This window comes from Danio rerio, chromosome 20 (assembly GCF_052040795.2).
Source record: "Danio rerio strain M-AB ecotype USA chromosome 20, GRCz13ab, whole genome shotgun sequence".
Classification (NCBI taxonomy): Eukaryota; Metazoa; Chordata; class Actinopteri; order Cypriniformes; family Danionidae; genus Danio; species Danio rerio.
In genome coordinates this window covers 30,507,584-30,528,982 of record NC_141040.1, presented here as the reverse complement: position 1 = coordinate 30,528,982, position 21,399 = coordinate 30,507,584, and the positions used below count along the sequence as shown (strand labels likewise).

The 21,399-nt window shown below is 33.7% G+C and overlaps 1 protein-coding gene across 3 annotated transcripts in view; it reads left to right on the top strand.

The window, feature by feature from the left end:
- exoc2 (exocyst complex component 2) overlaps positions 1-21,399 on the top strand; it is a 48,759-nt gene that overhangs the window by 7,295 nt on the left and 20,065 nt on the right. For all 3 annotated transcript variants that reach the window (XM_087296176.1, XM_087296177.1, NM_200604.2), the window contains 12 exon segments: positions 344-520; positions 3,172-3,298; positions 6,033-6,146; positions 6,234-6,358; positions 13,431-13,511; positions 14,089-14,234; positions 15,787-15,868; positions 15,984-16,086; positions 17,468-17,586; positions 19,052-19,156; positions 21,055-21,179; positions 21,271-21,339. In XM_087296176.1, coding sequence (XP_087152302.1) covers positions 344-520; positions 3,172-3,298; positions 6,033-6,146; positions 6,234-6,358; positions 13,431-13,511; positions 14,089-14,234; positions 15,787-15,868; positions 15,984-16,086; positions 17,468-17,586; positions 19,052-19,156; positions 21,055-21,179; positions 21,271-21,339 — 1,373 coding nt within the window.

Sequence of the window (21,399 nt, the reverse complement as noted above, 5' to 3'; positions counted from 1 at the left end):
TACTTAATTACGTCCATTTAAGTACACATCATTGTAAGTGCTGTAGTTCAAACCACTCACTTTCCACTGCTGTTTGTGTGAATGTTTTCAAACTATAGACTTGGAGAAACACAGACTCCTCAAAACTTGTTATTAATGACGTAATTTGTTTTGCTAACAATTATTTTGGGAAACACACCCCAGAGCTACGAAAAGAAATCTGATTAAATGGCTTGATTGGCTCTTGACGGTCAGATGGCATCAGATCAGCAAATTAAGTGGGATTATATATTGGACATGAGATGAGCCAGAATTGTCTGTTTAATTGACTTCATCTGGTCTTCGTTGCTCTCCCACACCGCAGGTCTGTCCATCTGTGGTCATAACTGTTTGCTGACAGCAGAATGGATGTCTGCAAGTAAGATAGTGTGTCGAGTGGGTCCTGCTAAAGATGACAAAGGCGAGATCATCGTCACCACCAAAAGCGGAGGCAGAGGGACGTCCACGGTATCCTTCAAACTGCTCAAACCAGAGAGAATCGGTGAGCACAAACACTCAGTGCCCTCAAACACACACATACACACACTGTATTTACACTGTTATTCTTAAACTGTTCGTTCCTAATGATAGGTTGTAATTAGGCATGGGCTTAAGATTCTGAAGGTATGATATCCTTTGATAAAGATATTACTGCAGACTACTGCTCTAAAATATGTTCTTTTTAAATGCCTGGGTAAAAAAAAAAAAACTTTTATTAGATATAAAGGAAACCGCTGCACTGTTCAGGTCCATGCTTGTATGCTAGTGCATAAGGGATTTAAACTTTCAAATATTAGCTAAAACATGAGCTGAGCAGTAGCTTTTGATATGGATGCTTGATTGCTGCTGGGCTCTAGATACTGTTGTCCTAAATAAATAAGATAGTCTTTGACATTTCACAAAAAAATAAACTTATACATATACAACAGGAGAGGTATAACATAAAATTTTAGTTTTTTTAAAAACCTTGACTTTTTCAAAGCGGTTATCACCCCATGCCTAACTGTCAAGGTTATTATAATTTAGTTTTTTTTTGTTTTGTTTTTGTTTTTTTGGAAATTAGATTTTTATTTTTATTTTTCTTGAAATAACATGCAAAACCATACAATTATATAAAATGTATACAGGTTCTTCATAATTTACACATTTGTTTATCAATTTAGAAAATAAATAAATAATTCAACAACCAGTAACAAAGTATAAAAAATACTAAAAATAATAGTACAGAGCATAACAGGAAAGGTACATTCACATTTCAAGTGAGGAAATGAATATTTCCCACATATATTTTTCCTTGGAATTATCATTCATTTTGGCCAACATTTTCTCATATGATACATTCTCAATCATGGATTTCATCCATAATTTAAGTGTAGGGCATTGAATATCCTTCCAAAACCTCAGTGTTATATGCGCTGCTGTAGTAATGCCCAAAATTACAAGGGTGAACTCATCAGTTGTAACATTTGAAACCTCATTTTTGTCACCTAAAAGGCATATCCTGGGTGAGAGAGGGATATTAAATCCCAAACATCTACCTAATTGTCTTAACACAGATTCCCAAAAGGGTTGAATCTTTGTACAATCTTTGTTGATTTAGATAAATTTGCTGTATATTTCAGTTTAGTTTTAATTCATTTTATTAATGATTTGTTGTGTTTAGTTTAGTTTTATGTTTAGAACATATTTTTATATATTTAGTTTAAGGAGTTATCAGAACACATCCACTGTTGACCCAAGCAAAGTTTAGTATTTGCGCAGCTCACATTAACTCATGTGCAAACCTCATAGTAATAAAAATAAAATGATTGTCTGAACAAACCAAAATCATACAAATGCATCAAATAAATGTAAAAATAGGAAGAATTCAGATGAATGTCATATTAAAGTTCAAACTGTATAGTTTATCATGCCTAGTTTACTTTTTTGGCAAATGAAGAAAAGATAGAACACGTTTTGCATTTGTTGAAAATATGTTTTTGTGTATAATCTTGGTCTTGAGTGATATGTTTGGCTGTAAAAGCGCCATCTACAGGTACTTTTATTTTATTTACAGGTTTTTTTAACTTTTATATTACAGTCACAAGTCAGTCACAGAACCAGTGCTTATAAATTCTGAAAATGCTTGTTTCATTTAGCTTATTATTATTATTTTATTTTAGTTAGTTCTTCAGTGACTGCTGTTAGTCTCATTTAGTTTTAGTTTTTCATCTATTGTAATTTTATTTTAGTTAATAAAAATGTTTTTTTTTTGACGAATAGTTTTATTCTTAGTTTTAGTTTTGATTCATTAAAATAACCTCGGCAACAGTACAATTATTGTCTTTTTTTGTAATGCATGTTTAATAAACCAAATGTTATTTGATTGGTAAATAAATTGACAGGAAATTCAAAAATAAATCATTTTAAATTTGAATATATTAATAGCACGGGAATGCGATCTGTCAAGACGTCACTCATGCAGAGGTTAAATTATACTATTTCTCTAATGAATTATGACTAGTTAAATAGTTACATAATCAAATTCTAGTGTGCAAAACTGCCTTGTGTTTCATTTACAGTTTTTGCATTTTGTACCATTTATTTTTTGGTTGCACTACAAGAATTTATTAGTTTGTTAGTTAATCTATATAATAATAAACAATATTTGTACATCGTTTATTAATAATGTAGTTCAACATTTACTACAGCAATATTAATGCTTGATGCACTAACAGTAATGTTAACTTTATTTCCATTAACTAATGTTAACAAAGATCAATAAATACAGTAAAAAAAGGAATTGTTCATTGTTCTTGTTAGCAAATGCATCAACTATCATTAACGAATGTAACCCTATTGTAGTGTGCCGTTCGTATTTTCTTATCTGCTGTTTCGAAAATGAACTGAACCATGACTTTACACCAACATGCATGTCAAACCGTAATTCTTGGTTGGTGTTGCACTACTTGATACACGCTTAACAATATATATATTTTTTTTACTATCAGCACAATATTGTTCATGTAAACATGCTCAATTTTCCTCATAGGCAAAATAATTCAGTTTGATTGATCGCACACCCTCTTTTAAATCCACACACACTGTCTTTGAAGATGGCAGAAGATTTAAAGTGGCCGACGCATGAGAACGCTCATGTTTCTGTGTGTTTAGGCATTCTGGATCAGTCTGCGGTCTGGGTTGATGAGTTGAATTACTATGACATGAGGACCGATCGGAACAAAGGAATCTCTCCTCTCTCTCTGAGGCCGGCAAACCCTTTGGGCATTGACATAGACAGGTACAGAAACGTTTACAAGCAAATTTGTGTTGTCCTCTTATGAACTTACAAAGTATTACATAGTATACAACTATGCCCACACAACACTGTACTCACACACACACACACACACACACACACACACACACACACACACACATGTGCTTCATTTCTGACTCTCTGATTAAAACACACTCTCACAAAAACCAAAACAAATGCATTTCCACACACACTTCACCCCAAAAGCACTGCTCTATGTTTATAGAAGTGGACTGCTGTGTTTATAAGGAAGGAGGTTCAGCAGAAAGTAGAAACAGCCCATTGTGTGTATGTCTTCTACCTGGGTGATGTCATTGGTTCAACATTTCCTTCGATAGGAAGTAAAACTCTTCCTTTCCCTGATCTTTACAGCACCGCTGACCTTTTACTTGGTTATATCTACATATTCAGACCAAAAGTCTGGAGTCTGTTTAATAAAAATAAAAAAAATGCTCATTTATGCTTATCAAGGCTTCATATATTTGAGCTAAACTACTGCAAAAACAAAAAATTATGTAAAACAGTTATTTATTTTGGTTATTATCAATTGCAAAAATGCTTTTCTTACTTAGATTTATTGTCTTATTTCTTGCCCAAATATTAAATAATTCGTAAATCAAGAAGCATTTACTAGACAAGCAACAATATTGTCTTCATTCACAAGTTCAGGTTGCTTTATTGGCATGACATTTTGTACAGATATGTATAAAATAGGCTATGTAATATAATAACATCATCAAATACATAGAATATACAGCAAATGAGAAATAAATGACAGAAAAAGGGAATAAAAACAGACAATATCTCTAAAAATGTAATAATTATAAGTGTAGATTATTTAAATAAGGCACATTAGTTGATTACCCATTTTTAATGGTGTATAAATATAAATATTTAGCAGCCAGTTTAATGTCATTTCGTCCCCTTTGAGTATATAGTAAAGTTTTTCTGAGTCGTTTGTTAAAGAATTAATTATTTAATATTTCTCTCACTCTCATAACTTTGTGTGCTGAATCAGCTGCAAAGCTAAGCAAAAGTAGGTTTAAATAAAAAGGTAATGTAAAAGTGCAAACAATTTATAACAACTATTGAAAGTGAAAGCCAAATATCGAACATTAGGAGATCTTGAAACCCCAGCCAGATGCATGTTTTAAGTGCCAAAAAGACGCATCTCTGTGGGTCTGCAGAGCATGTGACTCTGTGTGGGAGGGTTGAGAGTTCTTGTGCACATGGATCCAGTAGTAGCCTACGAAACGGGTAAACAAGAGACACTTTTCCACTGGTTAATCGATCTTAGATATTTGGTTATCTTGGGTGGATATAAAAAAGTGCAAAAGGATGATAATAATAGATAAAAAAAAAAGTGTTGGCAAATATATTTGTGCGGCCATTTATATACCTGGTTGTCTGCCCAAGTAAAGTCTAAATGGAAAGCACTGCTCTTGTTCTAATATGAGAACAAATAAGTTTTTCCCTTAAAACAAGCAAAATAATCTGCCAAACACTGCACTGCAAAAAAAAAAAAATTCTTACTTGGATAATATCTAAAATATATCTAAATATCTAAAAATTCTTAAATCAAGAAGAATTTTCAAGACAAGCAAAACATATTGTCTTGTTTTCAGAAATAATATGCCAAAATTAAGTGAGTTTTTCCTTACAACAAGCAAAATAATCTGCCAATGGGGTAAACAAAATGATCTTGTTTTTATTTTGACGCAAGATTATTTTGCTTACCCCATTGCCTCAATAATAAAAAAGCAACAGATGTTTTTTAAATTTTGTTTTCAGGCAGTCTAGCAGTATTTAGGCATGAAAATGGAGTAATCAAATGTAAAATAACAGTAGTTTTCGTTGGGTGTATATATATATTTAAATAAAATGAATCTTTCTTAAAGTTAAAAGCATTATTCTTTCTTGTGCGTAAATGCTTTAACAAAGACTCACCATGTTCCGTACACTTTCTGCTTAACAATTAGTGTTAAAAAATGACATAATATATATATAATATTTTAAAAACGCGGTAATGCTGTGTTATGCACAAATTAATGCAAATGCATATTTCTTTGCTCTTAAAATCCCCCATCCTAAGTGACACTCGCACCTTAAGCTTACCCACTGTTCATGTTCAAGCATATTGAGTGGACGTAGCAAACTTACTGATTTTTACCAAAACATTTGGTAGAAGAGTCTCGGTTGTGATCGGGGATGAAAGAGTGAGATACAAATATTACACAGATACATAGCTTGTCTACAACCTGTAAGTATTTATTCAAAGATTGGTGTTAAAAGGTAATATGTACGGAACATCTTTGTGTACAGAACATGGTTAGTCTACGTTAAACTCTTACACAATCACACACTCTAAAAAACCCAATCAACTGAATGCTCCTGGTTAACTATAATCTTGATTCAACGTTGTAGACTCCGCAATGTGACGATTGCAGATTGCAATATATTGTGCAGCCCTAGTATTTTCTCACCAAACAAACTTTGTTAATCAATTGCAACTTTGAAAAAATAATCAAACTCTCTGTGAGTAATATGAATTCCGTCTGTATATTCTGTGCCACATCATAAGACACAGTGACTTATGTAATGCTTTTTGTATATGAAACGGCTGTCTGCTTTTGCCTTGTGGTCAACATAGCATTGTGGAGCAGATGCTCTGTTATTTCTGTGTGTGTACTGTATGTGTGTGTCTTCTGTTCATCAGAGGGAAGGTTCCTTTGAAGGATCTGGAGAACATGTTTCCTGGAATGAGCGGCGATTTCACCAGTGAGAATTTCTCTGCCACCTGGTACCTGATCGAGAACCATTCATCAACCAGGTCAGCCTGCATACCATTTATCCTTCTGTTAATCAGCCTAAATAGATATATGTGTGATGTTGTTGCTTGTGTTTGGTGCTGTTGTAGTTTCGAGCATCTACGTGCGGGAGTGGGGAACCTGAAGAAACAGGCCAGTAAGAAGAATGAGGGCAGTCTGGCGTATGTGAAAGGAGGTCTCAGCACTTTCTTTGAGGCTCAGGATGCTCTTGCAGGTATATTTTGATGGTGATGTGGGTAATCGATTAAAAAATGATATGAAACTGTATACATTTGCAAAAATGAAACTGCAGCATTTCTGAGGGAAACAGAGTAATTAGTGGGAATGTGTAGGGTTATTTAGGAGACATGGTTGTGCTTGGGAAGATTTTGTTGGAGTTTTTTTTATTTAAAATGCATTTATCTGGGAAATGGGATATTGCAATGATCATGGGAAGTCCAGGATTTCATTTGAGCCGTAAAGAGTAGAAAAAATAAATTTGAAGTGAGAAAAGTGATGTTTTATTTGTAAGTGGTCTTTGCAGCAGTGACTTCGAGGCTTTCCACTGTCAGTGTCAGTATTTGAAGGCATCAAGATTAGATTAGATTAGATTCATCTTTAGTGTCGTGACACATGTACAAATACAAGGCAACGAAATGCAGTAAAAATAGTATCATCTGCAAATTTGTTCGTGGTACTTAATGACAAAGCAGCAACATTTTTTATGAAATGCAAGAGTGGACATGTATTTATATAATAAAATAAATAAATAAAAAATTACATTTCAGAATATGCTGGATTCAATAACTGATTGTTGTTCATAGTCTGCACATTTTATTATCTGTGAACTTTATTTATTTACTTATTTTTTTGTCATTTGTTTCTTTGTTAAAAAAAGGTGTGAAATAGTAATTTCTACCCAATGAAATAATTAGGGTTTGAACTAAATAAAAAAAATAGATAGAATTTTAATTATCATAATTTAAGGATTTTTATCATTTCTATGACTTTTCCAGGAATCAAAGTCACATTTATGTATTCAGTTTGTCCAAAAAATGTTAAATAAAATGACAGCAAATTAATGTAAGAATTGTCTTGGTTTTCACGTTTGTAGAAGATGTAAATGTGTTGCAAATAGGCATGGGACGATAACCGTTTTCAAGGTATCCGGCGTTTTGGAAAAGTCAAGGTTTTAAAATCCTCAATTTTCTGCTATACCATTCCAAAGGTATGAGGAAGAATTTTTATTTTAGTTTTTTTTAGGACAACAGTTTCTCCAGCAGAAAAGATATCCAAAGATGCCATTTTAAATTGTAAAAAAATCTATGTTTTTGAAACAAATGAAGTCAGCAAAAGTCAATGATTCATTTGAATTATTTAGCCAGACATGTTCACAGTTCAAAAATATTTTAAATGTTTCTGAAATTAAAATATATTGTGTATAAAGGGGGAAAAGATTTAGGGCTCTATTTTGACGATCCATGCACAAAGCGCAGGGCGCAAACGCATTAAGGGGGTGTCAGAATCCACTTTTGCTAATATAAGGACGGAAAAATCCACTTTGCGTAGTGGCCCATGGTCTAAAAGGGTTGAGCTTATTTTCTGTGTTAAAGGTGTGTTATGAGAATAAACCAATCAGAGTTTCATCTCACATTCCCTTTAAGAGTCAGTTGCGTCGCGCCATAGCGCATTTGCTATTTACATGGCAGACTTTGTAAGTGGAAAAACTGAACCCTTCACTAGAGAGAAAACAGTTAAACAGAGCATCTACAGCGAGAGAATGAGAAATAAGCCTTCTCATTATTTACTTTTACTTTCGCTCTCGTGGATAGGGAAACCTAGTACGCACAGACATCAGTTAGCCTATGAATAATTAATTTTGTTTGTTAAGCGCAAAGAAGTGCGTTAAAAAACCTGAGTTATATCCTAATACATTGGCTTTGCCCCATATGGTCTGAAACATGAAAAGTTGACAAATCTAAGCTTGCTTTTAATATAAATATAAATATGCATATAATAAATAATACTGCTAATAATAATAACATTATACAAAAGATAAAATGAATAAACTGAAAAAGCTGGCATGAAGGTATGAAAGTATGATTTTTATATTCATGTAGGCTAGAAAATAACATGTTTTGTAATATTTTAATCCTTTATATTTATTATCCTATATATATCCCTATTATATCCTATATATATATATATATATATATATATATATATATATATATATATATAGATCTTGTGTGTATTAAGCAGTGTATAAGCGAGGTGCACAACTAATGCGCTCTGCGCTGGACTTTAGACAAGCTTTGTTCTGGTCTATAGAACAGACTATTATAGTTTCTCAAAATAGCAACGTGCCAGCAATGCGCCTCAACAAGCCTCCCTTTTTAGATCAGAACGCCTATGGGCGCACAAATGAAAAAAATTGCTATTTAAATAGCCTGGCGCAAAACGACTGAACCACTCTTGCGCCAAGCTGAAACTAGCAAACAACAATTGCGTTGCGCCACATTGCGCTGGATGTATGATAGGGCCCATAGTTTTTTACACAGACATTAAAATTGAATTTATTTTAGAGCAGTAATCACAATACTGTGATACCGTGATATTTATATCCAAGGTTATCATACCAGAATCTTACAGTATATTGGCACATGCCTAGTTGCAAAATGCATTGGGAAAAAAAGCTTACAGAGATTTTGATATTTAATAAAAACAGAAATTCGATTACATTTGCATAGACTGATATTAGACTTTTTATATGCTGTTTTGGTGCAATTGATTATCCCTAAATCAAGACAAATTAAACTAATAAAAAGTCCCATTAAAATGTTTCCCAATAAACATCAAACAAAGTTTTTATCAAAATACATCACCTTATTTATTGAGCAGTAGACATTACAAATACTAGATTTGACCAAATCAGATGCTTGGCCTTTTCATTCAATTTGTTCCACTTCACTTGTCACTGTTCACAGGTGTTTGTGTGCTTGAACTACCCTGATCAGAGGTCAGTGTCACAGTGCACGCTCTATTTTAAAATTTGTCTGTGTACAGGACTGGTCTGGGGTCATTTGTCTTGAGACAAACAGAGCGGCTATTCTTAGCACTGTGTGTCTGTCTGATTGACAGGCGCTGGGACGGATAACAAGGCGTGGTTGTCATAATGTTTAGATGAGGTTGTAATAAGGTTGTCATTGTGCTGAGAGGAAACAAGAGAGCAGCAAACGGAAGCTGCTCTGATTCCCAGAGAAGACTCCCAAAACTTAGCCGCTAGAAGTCAAAACATACTTTTAGAGACAGAGGAAGCCAAGCACACAGGAGGTTAGCCATGACGTCGTTGTGTACTGAAGTCTCCACAATCCAGATGTGGACGGGGGAAATAGACTTTTAGGTTTTGTGTGTCAAGGTTTTACTTCCAATCAAAAGATGTGCTTTAATATATTTATGCTGTATGTATGTTACTGGTCGAAAGGAAGTGTTTTCCTCACCAAGGGTGCAATCATTTTATAAGAAATGCTATAAATACATTACAGTAAAATATTATTTAGATGTAAAATAACTTTTCGATTATCAAATTAAATTATAATTGGCATATTATCGGATTATTTTAGATTGTAAATAATACATTCCTGTGATTCAAGGATAAATTTACTTAAGTATTCAGTGAAACAATGCTTAGAAAAGCATTGGAATATGCTGATTTCCTTTTTATTGGTACTCAGACATTAATATTAATAATTCTTGTTATAATGTTTGATTCCTATAATTCTTATAATTATAAAGAATTCTAATGATTCGTTTACTATTAAACAATAGTTATAATTAACGTTTAAAAGCACCTATTTAATTTATATTTATTTTTACTTTATAAGTGTCTTAAATGAGACCTTTTAATGGTATTTCTACAAAAATATGAAGCATTTTTTAACACTGATAATAATAAATTCTTCTTAAGTGTCAGATCATTCTATTAAGATCATCATTTTAAATGATTTCTAAAGAATCGCATGTCATTTAAATTACTGGAGTAATTATGCTGAAATGCAGATTAAATCACAGGAATAAATTACATTTTAAACTGTATTAAAAAACAAATTAAATATTTTAAATAGTAATAATATTTCACAGTTTTACAGCTTAAACGAGACCTTGCTGAGTAAAATAGACTTTTAAAAAAGCATCAAAAATATCTTCCTGATCTCAAACGTTTGACTTTTGTTAGTGTAAAAGTGCTTTAGCCTGACCACCAGTAATGAAATCTGATATTTAATAAAAATCGAATTAATTTTCATAATTTAATATATTCATGCTTATCCTTTGGTGTCACACAAGCTTTAATAATCATTTAAGAGGTGTTACATCATAATTGTGGAACAACAACACTATTTATAGACATATCATCACCTTGGAATGAATATTTTTCTTGTTCCAATTAAGCATACAAGGCTGTGTTAAACATTTTGTCCAGTGCAGATGTTCATTTTATGTAATGTACTATTTACTGAAATATATTAATTTTTTTTATGAATTATTGAGTTATATTTATATTTGCCCTTCAGGACTTTAAAAGAAAAGAGTCAATGAGCAAATGAGTTGTTTAACATACACTGAAAATGTTTTACTGACTATATGTACACAAATACAAATATTTCATATATAGCATATTACATTTTTTAAATAACTGTTTTTTTTTTCCACAATGTAAAAATTAATATTTTATCTCAATGTTAAATAATGCATCAACACATTTACACACCCATTTAGTTGCAGGTTTCATCTCAACTTTGTTTGCTAAAGCATTATTTAGTTGACTCTGATTTTGTGTTTCTTTCTGGTTTTTCCTGCTGTTAACCGGCGAAAAAACAAAGAAAGATGTTTCTGATTGGTCCTCGTTTGTGCATTTGAAATGCTGATTGGCTCACAGAAAAAGCCTTTTAGAGCCAAGCTACAGTTGGACTTTGTTGATAAAATCTTTGTTGTTTTTTAAATAAAAAGTTTTAAAATGTAAACAACTTATTAAAAAATCACATAATCTAAATAAGTTGTCATTTAATAAGACTTTGTGAATAACTCAATTTTAAAAAAATGTCGGATAGAACCTTATAATTCTAAGGTGACGATATGTACACTTATTTATTTAACAACATACTTGGTTTACATTTCAATTTTCACATAATATAGATATACATACAACATTATATATAGGACTATTTCTGTACATACATTTGTCAATTTGTATATTTTGTATTCTTAGTTTACTTATTTTTTAATTCTCTCCAATTCTGTCATTTTGTTACACTGTCGATACTTCTGCCCCAAAAACAAATTCCTCATATGTGCAAACCAAACATATCTGGCAATAAATCTCCTACTCATTCAGATTCTTAAGGCATAAAGAGTGGAAAAGCAGGAATCATCATCATGATAGCCTAATGTGATTATTGAACTTCAAAAGGCTGGGATTGAATGTAATAAATGTGAGTACAACGTGTTCAAAGTCAAACCATTGCCATAACGTGCTGTGCCGGCTTGTGGTTTCAGAGCACTTCGCAATCAATGAATACCGCACATTTATGGCAAGTGGTTGCTTATGGTCTAATGTTGATGACTTACGACAGTGTTTACATTATGCTGTTTATATTGTAAAATGTTGTAGAAGGATGTAAGGGTGCATTATTCTCATCTGAGCAGCTGCGAGTAGTAAACTATAGACATTTCAAAATAAGAGCGTGTTTTTGGGTTTATGTTTAAAATTCCACCACAAAAGAGTTAAAAAGAGTTATCCACCACAATTTCTTCTTTTCGTGTGTTCAATAGTATTTTGTTTTTTCGTCTGTGTTTTTTGTTACACAAACTTTGTAACTTATTGTGAGCTCAAGAATATTATTTGAAACATTCCCTCACATTCTTTGTGTAAAAAAAAGGATGAAACTGCCATGTTTCCATCGTTTCAAAGTAAATTTCTGTAATTAAAAAAAATACAAATAAAATTAAAGTCATTTTGACCCTCCTCTACAAAATAATTGATTACCTGGAAATGTAAGTGTAAATTTACAATGACATTTATTATTTTGGCTTTCATTACTATTTATGGAAATATTCCTTTATAAAGATACAAATTTGAGGTGGGGAAATTTCAGAAATTTGGTTTATTTGATGTAAAATGAACCAGTGAGTTTTACATTGTGGCTGCCAGTTTTACCAAGTCTTGCATCAAATTGAATACTCTGATATTTGCCTGTTAAACAACCACTGGATCTGCATCCCTGATCTTGAATTAGCTTTGGATGAAAATAAATAAATGTAAATAACATGATTATGCTTTTGTTTAAGGTTATTTTTATTTGCGGTGGATGTAAAGGGATTTTAAAATGAAAATTTGCTCACAATCAACTTGCCCTTCCAAACGTTTATGAGTTTCTTTCTTCTTTTGCACACAAAAGAAGATATTTTTAAAGAAAACTGAAAAACCATTGACTTCTATAGTAGGAAATACTATTACAATGTATGTTAGTGGTTACAGGTTTCCAGCTATCTTTAAACTAGTCTTTAACAAAAGAAAGAAAAAAGGGTTAAAACAAATAAAGGATTTTCATTGTTAAATGAACTATCCGCCTTAAGAAAGTTCTTAACTAGAGTCAGATACTTTATATACAGTTGAAGTCAGAATTATTAGCCCCCCCTTTGAATTTTTTTTTCTTTTTTTAAACAATTCTCAAATGATGTTTAACAGAGCAAGGACATTTTCACAGTATGTCCGATAATTTTTTTTCTTGTGGAGAAAGTCTCATTTGTTTTATTTTGGCTAGAATAAAAGCAGTTTTAACTTTAAAAAAACAAACATAAGGTCAATATTATTAGCCACTTTAAGCTATTTTTTTTCGATGGTCTACAGAACAAACCATCGTTATACGATGACTTGCCTAATTACCCTTATCTGCCTAGTTAACCTAATTAAGTTAAGCCTTAAAATGTCACTTTAAGCTGTATAGAAGTGTCTTAAAAAATATCTTAAAAAGTATTATTAGTTTAAGTATTATTTATTTTAAGTCTTTATGGGAAAGATGAAATAAATCAGTTATTAGAGAGGGGGGGAGATAAACGTAGGGTCTAATAATTCAAGGGGGCTAATAATTCTGACTTCAACTGTAAGTAGTCCAAAAGAAGAGCATTTATTCAAATATGAATTTTAGTACGACTTTTATTTATAATAAAACAAATAACTACTGCAAACTTTTGAATGTTGCTATAAACACACTTTTTCTCTTCCTCTCTCGTTCATTTTAATGCTCTAGCCATCCATCAGAAGCTGGAATCGGACGGCACAGAGAAGGTGGAGGGCTCTATGACCCAGCGACTGGAGACCATCCTGAACAGTAAGACATAAGACCAAACACATGCTCTGAATCGCACACAGTTCCACAAAGCAGCTAAATTTAGGGTCAGTCTTGCATATGCGATCTCCTCAGACCATCAAAGCCACACATTTCACGCAGACCTGGCTGTGTTTCTGCGTGTGTTCAAAACCACTCATATCCCAATCATATCTCCATGTCAGTTCTCTCATGTGACGGTAGGTCAATAAACACGCTGGTTTCCTGCAGGCCGCACAAATAAACCAGTCACACACTGACATGCTTTCATCGCCGACCTCTTCTCTTTCTCCTCGCCAGCCGTTTTTACATGTACATTTAGATGTATGTTCTTACCAGGGCCACTTATTGCTTTTGACCCTCTTAGCCAATCACAAGGCGACTCAAGACGTTTTATAGTGGCCAGAAGGCTGGATCTTATTAAATCTGACCAAGGGAATCCAGAATAGCTTCGACCACCCAAGACGAGGGAGATCTTGAATTTATTTGAAGCTGAGCGAGGATGATTAAAACCCTTTTTATCAGCTGTTGCCCTTCTACACGCTGTTCTCATCTCTTTCCATTTGCTCATTCCTCGCAGGAGCAAGTGAAACTGCTGACACTTTGTTTCAAGAAGTGCTGGGCAGAAAGGACAAGGCCGACTCCACACGCAACGCTCTCAACGTTCTCCAGAGATTCAAGTTTCTCTTTAACCTGCCGCTCAACATTGAACGCAATATACAGAAGGTGGTAACACACACACACACATTTATCATTTCATGGGGACTTAGATATAATGACTTTTATACTGTACATTTTATAAAGCAGTATATTTTACCCATAATCACATCACTTACAGCCTGGGCCAGATTTTTGCATAGGCATTCAGGGGGTGGGGGGATGTTATAGTGAAGAAAAATTATTTATTTATTGTTTTATTATTTTTTCTTGTAATGCTTATACACTCTAAGACAATTACAACAGTAAAGAACAAAATATTGAATATCATGAAATATGTTCATCTAGGGGGTGCGGATATAGCCAGGGTGCAAATTATACATTGACGATCAGGGGGTCAACTAATATTATTACATACTAGTAATTTTTTTTGTGTAATTCATGCTTCAGTGAATCAAACTAAATGACATCTATTTTATCAATGCAACATATTTCATTTATCAGTGTTTTGTGGAATAGTTTGTGTATTCTGACCAATACAGAATCCTGTGATTAGCCAGAGGTCAAACTATACAAACAACACCTCAAATTTTACTTTACTTTAAGACCATTTGGAGAAACAAACACCTATTTTACAAGAAAAGTATTTGTGAACACTTACCATATCTATCAGCTTAGATTAATTGATGTGATTATGCATTTACAATGGTATAATCCATTATAGGGGTGGTCATTTGTATATTTATATTATATATTATTTAATTAGAATTGTTAGTATTTAGATGCAGATTAGAGCAAACTATTTAGAGGACTGACCCCCATACATGTTGTTTTCATGTTCTTCAGGGTGGATCAAGCATTAATTAGGGGGGGGTCAATCCCCCCTAAACCCCTCTGCAATTCGCACCTTGGCTGTAGGGTCACAAAAATGTTTGGCCCCGCTTACAGCAAAAATAATGCATACATTGTTAACACAAACTTTGATTGATTTATCGTCTCTCTTAAAAATGTTTCCATGACATTAAAAAAAATCTCACACTGTTGCAAAATTAGAGGTTGCAATTTTGTTTCTGTGCAAAAATGAATACTTAAAACACTTTTGGTTCAGGAAGGGTGAACCATATTAATCAAAAGTTACCGTAAAGTGTTTAAAGAAATTCTATGTGTGTGTATTTTTTATATATATAAAGACTTATTTAAATACATCACAGATTCCACTAAAATAGATTTCACAATCATTTTCATCATTGATATTAATAAAAATCTTTCTTGAGAACCAAATCAAGCATTTTAGCATAAAACGTAAAAGGTCAAGTGATACTAAAGATTTGAGTAATCACTGACTGCTGAAAAATATATTTATCTTAATAGGAAGTAATTATAAATTTAAATACATTGATATTAATTAAATAAAAATATATATTTTATTTTAATTATTTTAAAAATAAATTTAATTCTCTAATAAAAATGTTGTTTAACTAAATTTGACAGTATCACATTTTCTATCGTGTTTACACAAATAGTTGCTGCATTTAGAGCAAACAAGTCTTGTTTTCAAAGCCAAATTAGTCGATATGTAATCTGTGATTTGTAAAAATGTGTTTGTTTGTTTTCCATCCAGGGGGATTATGATGTGGTCATCAATGATTATGAGAAAGCCAAATCTCTGTTCGGCAACACAGAGGTCCCAGTCTTTAAGAAAGGTAATCTGCTGAATGTCTAATAATATATGTTAACATGGATCGTTTTATATGCATTCTTGTTAGCTGGAGTATTGTGTGAATATTAAGGAAGCCTGTCCTGCATATGTGTTTATAGTGTATTCCGAAGTGGAGACTCGCATTGAAGCCCTGAGGAAACTGCTTTTGGACAAACTTCTGGAAACGCCGTCTACTCTGCATGATCAAAAACGCTACATCAGGTGTGTGACAAACTACACTTGAATTTCAAAAAAAGAAGTGTGCCCGGTTAGTTTTTTTTAAATATATAAATAAACCAATAGTTTTTATAACAATTTAAAGGCTACTAATTGGTTAGAAAAAACTGTAGATGTTACATTTTATAATTGGGAAAATATGTCAGGAAACAAATCTTTCCCAAAATGTACAGGAAGCTTGATCATTTTATCCAAAATTATTTTACATAGAATAAAATGATTTATACTATGAGAATAAACTGAATGGGGTATATACACACGGACTTTTAATTTCAGTCAGCCAGCCCCAGGGCTATCGGTGAATTGTCATCCCATACTAAATCACAGCATTTAAGATCTGATTTCTTTAAAAAACAGCTTTCTTCACTGCCTGGCTGAGATATTATATAAAGTGGGTCTCAGACCAACGAAGAAGCACTGCATTAAATTATATTTTTCCGCACCATGACTTTAAGATATGGAAATTAATTTTACCCTAGTATTTTCAATAGAGATTCTGTGCTAGCCTACTACTTATCACGCCCGCTGTGTTTAAACGGTTTTTCGTTTCATTTTACGCTGTAACAACCAAATGAATTCTTGAGTCTATTCAACTGATTATATTTAAATTATATTAGAAAATTGATGCTGTAAAAGGAACCTTATGAAATTGAAAATAGCCACATAAACATTTTACTGGAAGTTCATCGTTGGCTGAAAATCTGTGCATATAGTCCATTATGAATATTAATTTTATTATATTTTATACAGTACTATTAAATAGCCGGGGGTCAGGAAGAGGTATTTATTTATTTATTATTAAATTATATGAAGGAAGTTTCTGATGCTCACCATCTGAAATATTATTACAATTTCAATTAGCTTTTTGCTTTAAAAAAATATGAATCCTTCAAAGTGGTAGCTTTTACCAATTTGTCATAAATTTGTTTAAATGTAATAAAACTTAGCACGATCTCTTATTTTTTGTATATTTTAATATGCACATTACATAACGCAATGTAATGTTAACGTAATGTAATTACATAATGTTTAATTTTTTCATTAAGATGTCTGTATTTCACCTGTGTTTTGCTATTTTATCCTTACAAATGCTGTTTGCTACATTAAAACGTAATATGCTTCTATGTATTATCACTTTTGTAAATTCTGTTTAACATTTGTGTTGTTCCACCTATAAAAGTGAATCAAAAATGTCATTTATGGTCAGATTTTAAAACATTACCACCAGTTATTTAAGCTAATGGCATTAGAAACCAGCATCCAGTGGTCATGACAACTCCTAGTAACAACATTGCCACAACCCATTGACCTGTGATTACAAAAAAGCAGATAATCAAATGATTCCCTCTCTCATATTTTCATTCAGATATCTGTCAGACCTGCATGCTCCAGGTGACCCGGCATGGCAGTGTATCATCGCCCAGCACAAGTGGATTCTCCAGCTGATGCAAAATTGTAAAGAAGATTTCATCAAAGAGCAGAAAGGTACACACACACACACACACACACACACACACACACACAGATAGTCTGAAATAAATTGATGGCTTCTCTACAGCGTAAAAGCAGTGTGTGTGTTCTGTGTGAGTGTGTTTATATAGAGAGCAGCCCGTGTGTGGTCTGGTCGTGACCCTATAGAGAACAGGAAGTCCATAGAGCTCTATATAGTGTGGCGGAGCTGAGGGGGGTTTGCAGGAGACACAGACAGACATCAGGGAATACAAGAAGAGAGAGGAGCGTAGATAAACATTGGAGATGATTGGACACCTGGATCAACACCAGCGCTCATTTTTTTCTTTTTTTGTATCAAAAGAGAGAGTAAATGTCCAAGTGCCTGAATGGTACATGACTTTATCTGTATGAGAGAGAAACATGGTGTGTGTGTGTGTGTGTGTGTGTGTGTGTGTGTGTGTGTGTGTGTGTGTGCGTGCGTGCGTGCGTGCGTGCGTGCGTGCGTGCGTGCGTGCGTGCGTGCGTGCGTGCGTGCGTGCGTGCGTGCGTGCGTGCGTGCGTGTGTGTGTGTTTATACTCTGTGTGGACATATTGAGTGTTTCAGAATAAATCAACAATGTAATCAAGAGCCCCCGAAAGAGTTTTAGTGCCATCTGTTGTAAGAGAAGAGGTATTACATGTTACTTAATGTTCCATGTTTGCTGGTAACTAATGCCCTGTTCACACACTTGGTATAAAAAGGATAGATTATCCAAAAAATAAAACTACCTCATCATTTATGCTTCTCCATGTGGTTTTAAACTTTCATCCGTTCTTTCTTCTGTTGAACACAAAAGAAGATATTTTAAAGAATGCTGGTTTCTGGCACCCATTGACTTCCATAGTATTTTGTCCATGGATGCCAGCAACCAGCATTTATCAAAATGTCTTCTGAAAATATAGAACTTTAAATGTTGGGTGAGCTATCCCTTTAAGATGCAATCACAAGTGGAAAAAGGAGACTTGTGTGCTTCTTTTTTCACTTTTAACCACTTTCAACTTCTCTAATGAGGGGAAAGTGTGTTGATAAGTATTGGCCTATTGATCTTTTAGTCTAGCCTACTGTGAAAGCTAGCTTGGAATGTTCATACTGTACAAACAAATGGAGGAATTTGTAGAAAAGCAGTATAACATAAAAAACACAGTAAAAAACACATGGAGTCTAAACTGATAGCTGTGGCTCCTGATGACAAATTGAAGACTTAAAAAGCATCAGTCTATGCAAGAAACTGAACACTTATTTACAACATTATTATTTTTAATCCACTGTCTTGGATTTTGTTCATTCATGAGTTACCAATAACCACAGTTTCAGCTAAAATCTTCTTTAAAGTTCTACTGAAGCAAGCCACTGACATCTTGGTTGGTCAGGAGTAAATGAACAGCATGTTTTAATTTTCAGGTGAGCTATGTTTAAAAAAGCTGATGTAGGAGCTGTCTTCTTGTTGTTTTGTGTCAGTGGGTGGTGTCGGGTTGGATCTGGATCGTTCTTCAGTTCTGAACAGGATCAGTCTCTCGGCTCCAGTGAAGAGAGGAGGCAGTTTCCAGACGCCTAAAGATGACTGTGAGTACAGAAGACCTACATACTCGACTGTTTAGATTTTATTTAATGTAAAACACAGTTAAACAGTAACATGGTGAAATTTATTCGGCTTAGTCCCTTTATTAATCTGGGGTCGCCAAAGGGGAATGAACCACCAACTTATCCAGCATATGTTTTACACAGCGGATGCCCTTCCAGCTGCAACCCAGTACTGGGAAACATCCATACACACTCATTCACACTCATTCACTACAGACAGTTTAGCCTACAAAATTCACCTATACCGCATGTCTTTGGACTGTGGGGGAAACAGGAGCACCCGGAGGAAACCCACACGAACCAGGGAGAACATGCAAACTCCTCACAGAAACGCCTACTGAGCCAGCCGAGGCTCGAACCAGTGACCTTCTTGCAATGAAGCGACAGCACTACCTACTACGTCGCCAAACATAGTGAAAAATTATTTCAATTTACAATACCATCTATTTTAATGCATTTCTAAAATGAAAGTTGAACTTTAAGTATCATTACTTTATTCTTTACTAGATTCTTCAGAAATCATTGTATTAGTCAAATAAATGGTAATATCAATGATTGAATAAGTTGAGTATTGTTTTTGTTGAAACCACAATTTAAAAAGGTTGAGTGATTTTTAATATATTTATGGAAACTGTAAGGTTTTAAATAAATCTTAATGAGCCCAAATATCTATAGTGTATGTGTCTCTCATATTGTGTAAAAATATAGGTACTCTTTAAGAACAGATTGTACACATTATGTCATCAATAAACAGTCATTAATATAGACTAACACTAATCTTTTTTTTTATATCTTTTCTAATGATTTTTGGTTTCTATTTTTGTTGTTAAATCTTGTATTTAAAAAATCTTGTCAATTTCAACTATACATTCTAATATAATATTAGGAAATGTTTTTGGGCATCAAATCTGTATATCAGAATGATTTCAGAAAGATCATATGAGACTGAAGACTGGTGTAATCATGCTGTAAAATTCAGCTTGGCCATCCCAAGAATAAATTACATATTAAATTGTACGGAATAATAGCTCACAGTATTAATTCATATTATTACTTAGCTGTATTTTTTATTACAAAAATGCAAACTTGATGAGCATAAAACCTTTGAATTTTAGTACGTGTTGAATATACAATGGTAAAAGAACATCTGTTTTTGGTTTGATGCTTTGATTTTGTAGCTTAGTGCAGAGTAATGTAATGTAACGTGTATTTATATAGCGCATTTATTGTGTATGCCCATACACACAAAGCGCCTCACAATCATGATACCAACACAAGTGTGCAGCATCCACTTGAATGATTTGACGGCGGCCACAGGACAACGGCGTCAGTGCACTGACAAGCTATTGATAGAGTGTAGAGACAGTGAATAGAGCCAATTCGGTGGATGGGGATTAGGAGGCCATGATTGTAAGTGCTGATTGAGGGACTTTGGCCAGGACACCGGGGTCACAGCCCTACTCTTTACGAGAAGTGCCATGAGATTTTTAATGACCACAGAATCAGGACCTAGGTTTAACATATCATCCAAAAGACGGCTCTCACTGACAGTATAGTTTACCCTTCACTTTACTGGGGCATTAGGACTCGCACAGACCACAGGTTGAGCACCCCCTGCTGGCCTCATTAACACCACTTCCTAGTTTTCCCATGTGGTTTCCATCCTGGTACCGACCAGGCTCAGCCCTGCTTAGCTTCAGTGAGTAACCAGTCTTGGGCTGCAGGGTAATATGGCTGTAGCAATAAGTTTGAATTAGGACAGAAAAATGATGTCATTGTTGACTGGTTGTGAAAGTAAACGTAAAGCTCATTTGTCAGCTGTTTTAATTTTAGTAGCAAAATGCTGTTCTTTTTGCAATTATGTCATATTGTTTCTCCAGCTTGGCACTATAAAAGCCCTCAGCAGGTGAGGTTTGTGGAGAAGCTCTCAGATGTAGTCATCAGTCAGCTGCCCAACTTCTGGAAGCTCTGGATCTCCTACGTCAATGGAAGTCTGTTCAGTGAGGTAGATGCACACAAAACTATGTCAGGATTTTAGAACAATAAAGTTTTGATTGCGTATATATTCATAATCATGCTTGTGTTGTCTTAAACAGACAGGAGAAAAGTCTGGTCAGGTGGAGAAGTTGAAGAAGAATGCCAGACAAAGACAAAATGACTTTAAGGTCAGTACAATAGTTCCAGAATTTTAGTGTAAAGATTGAAATCCACAACATTTTCAGACA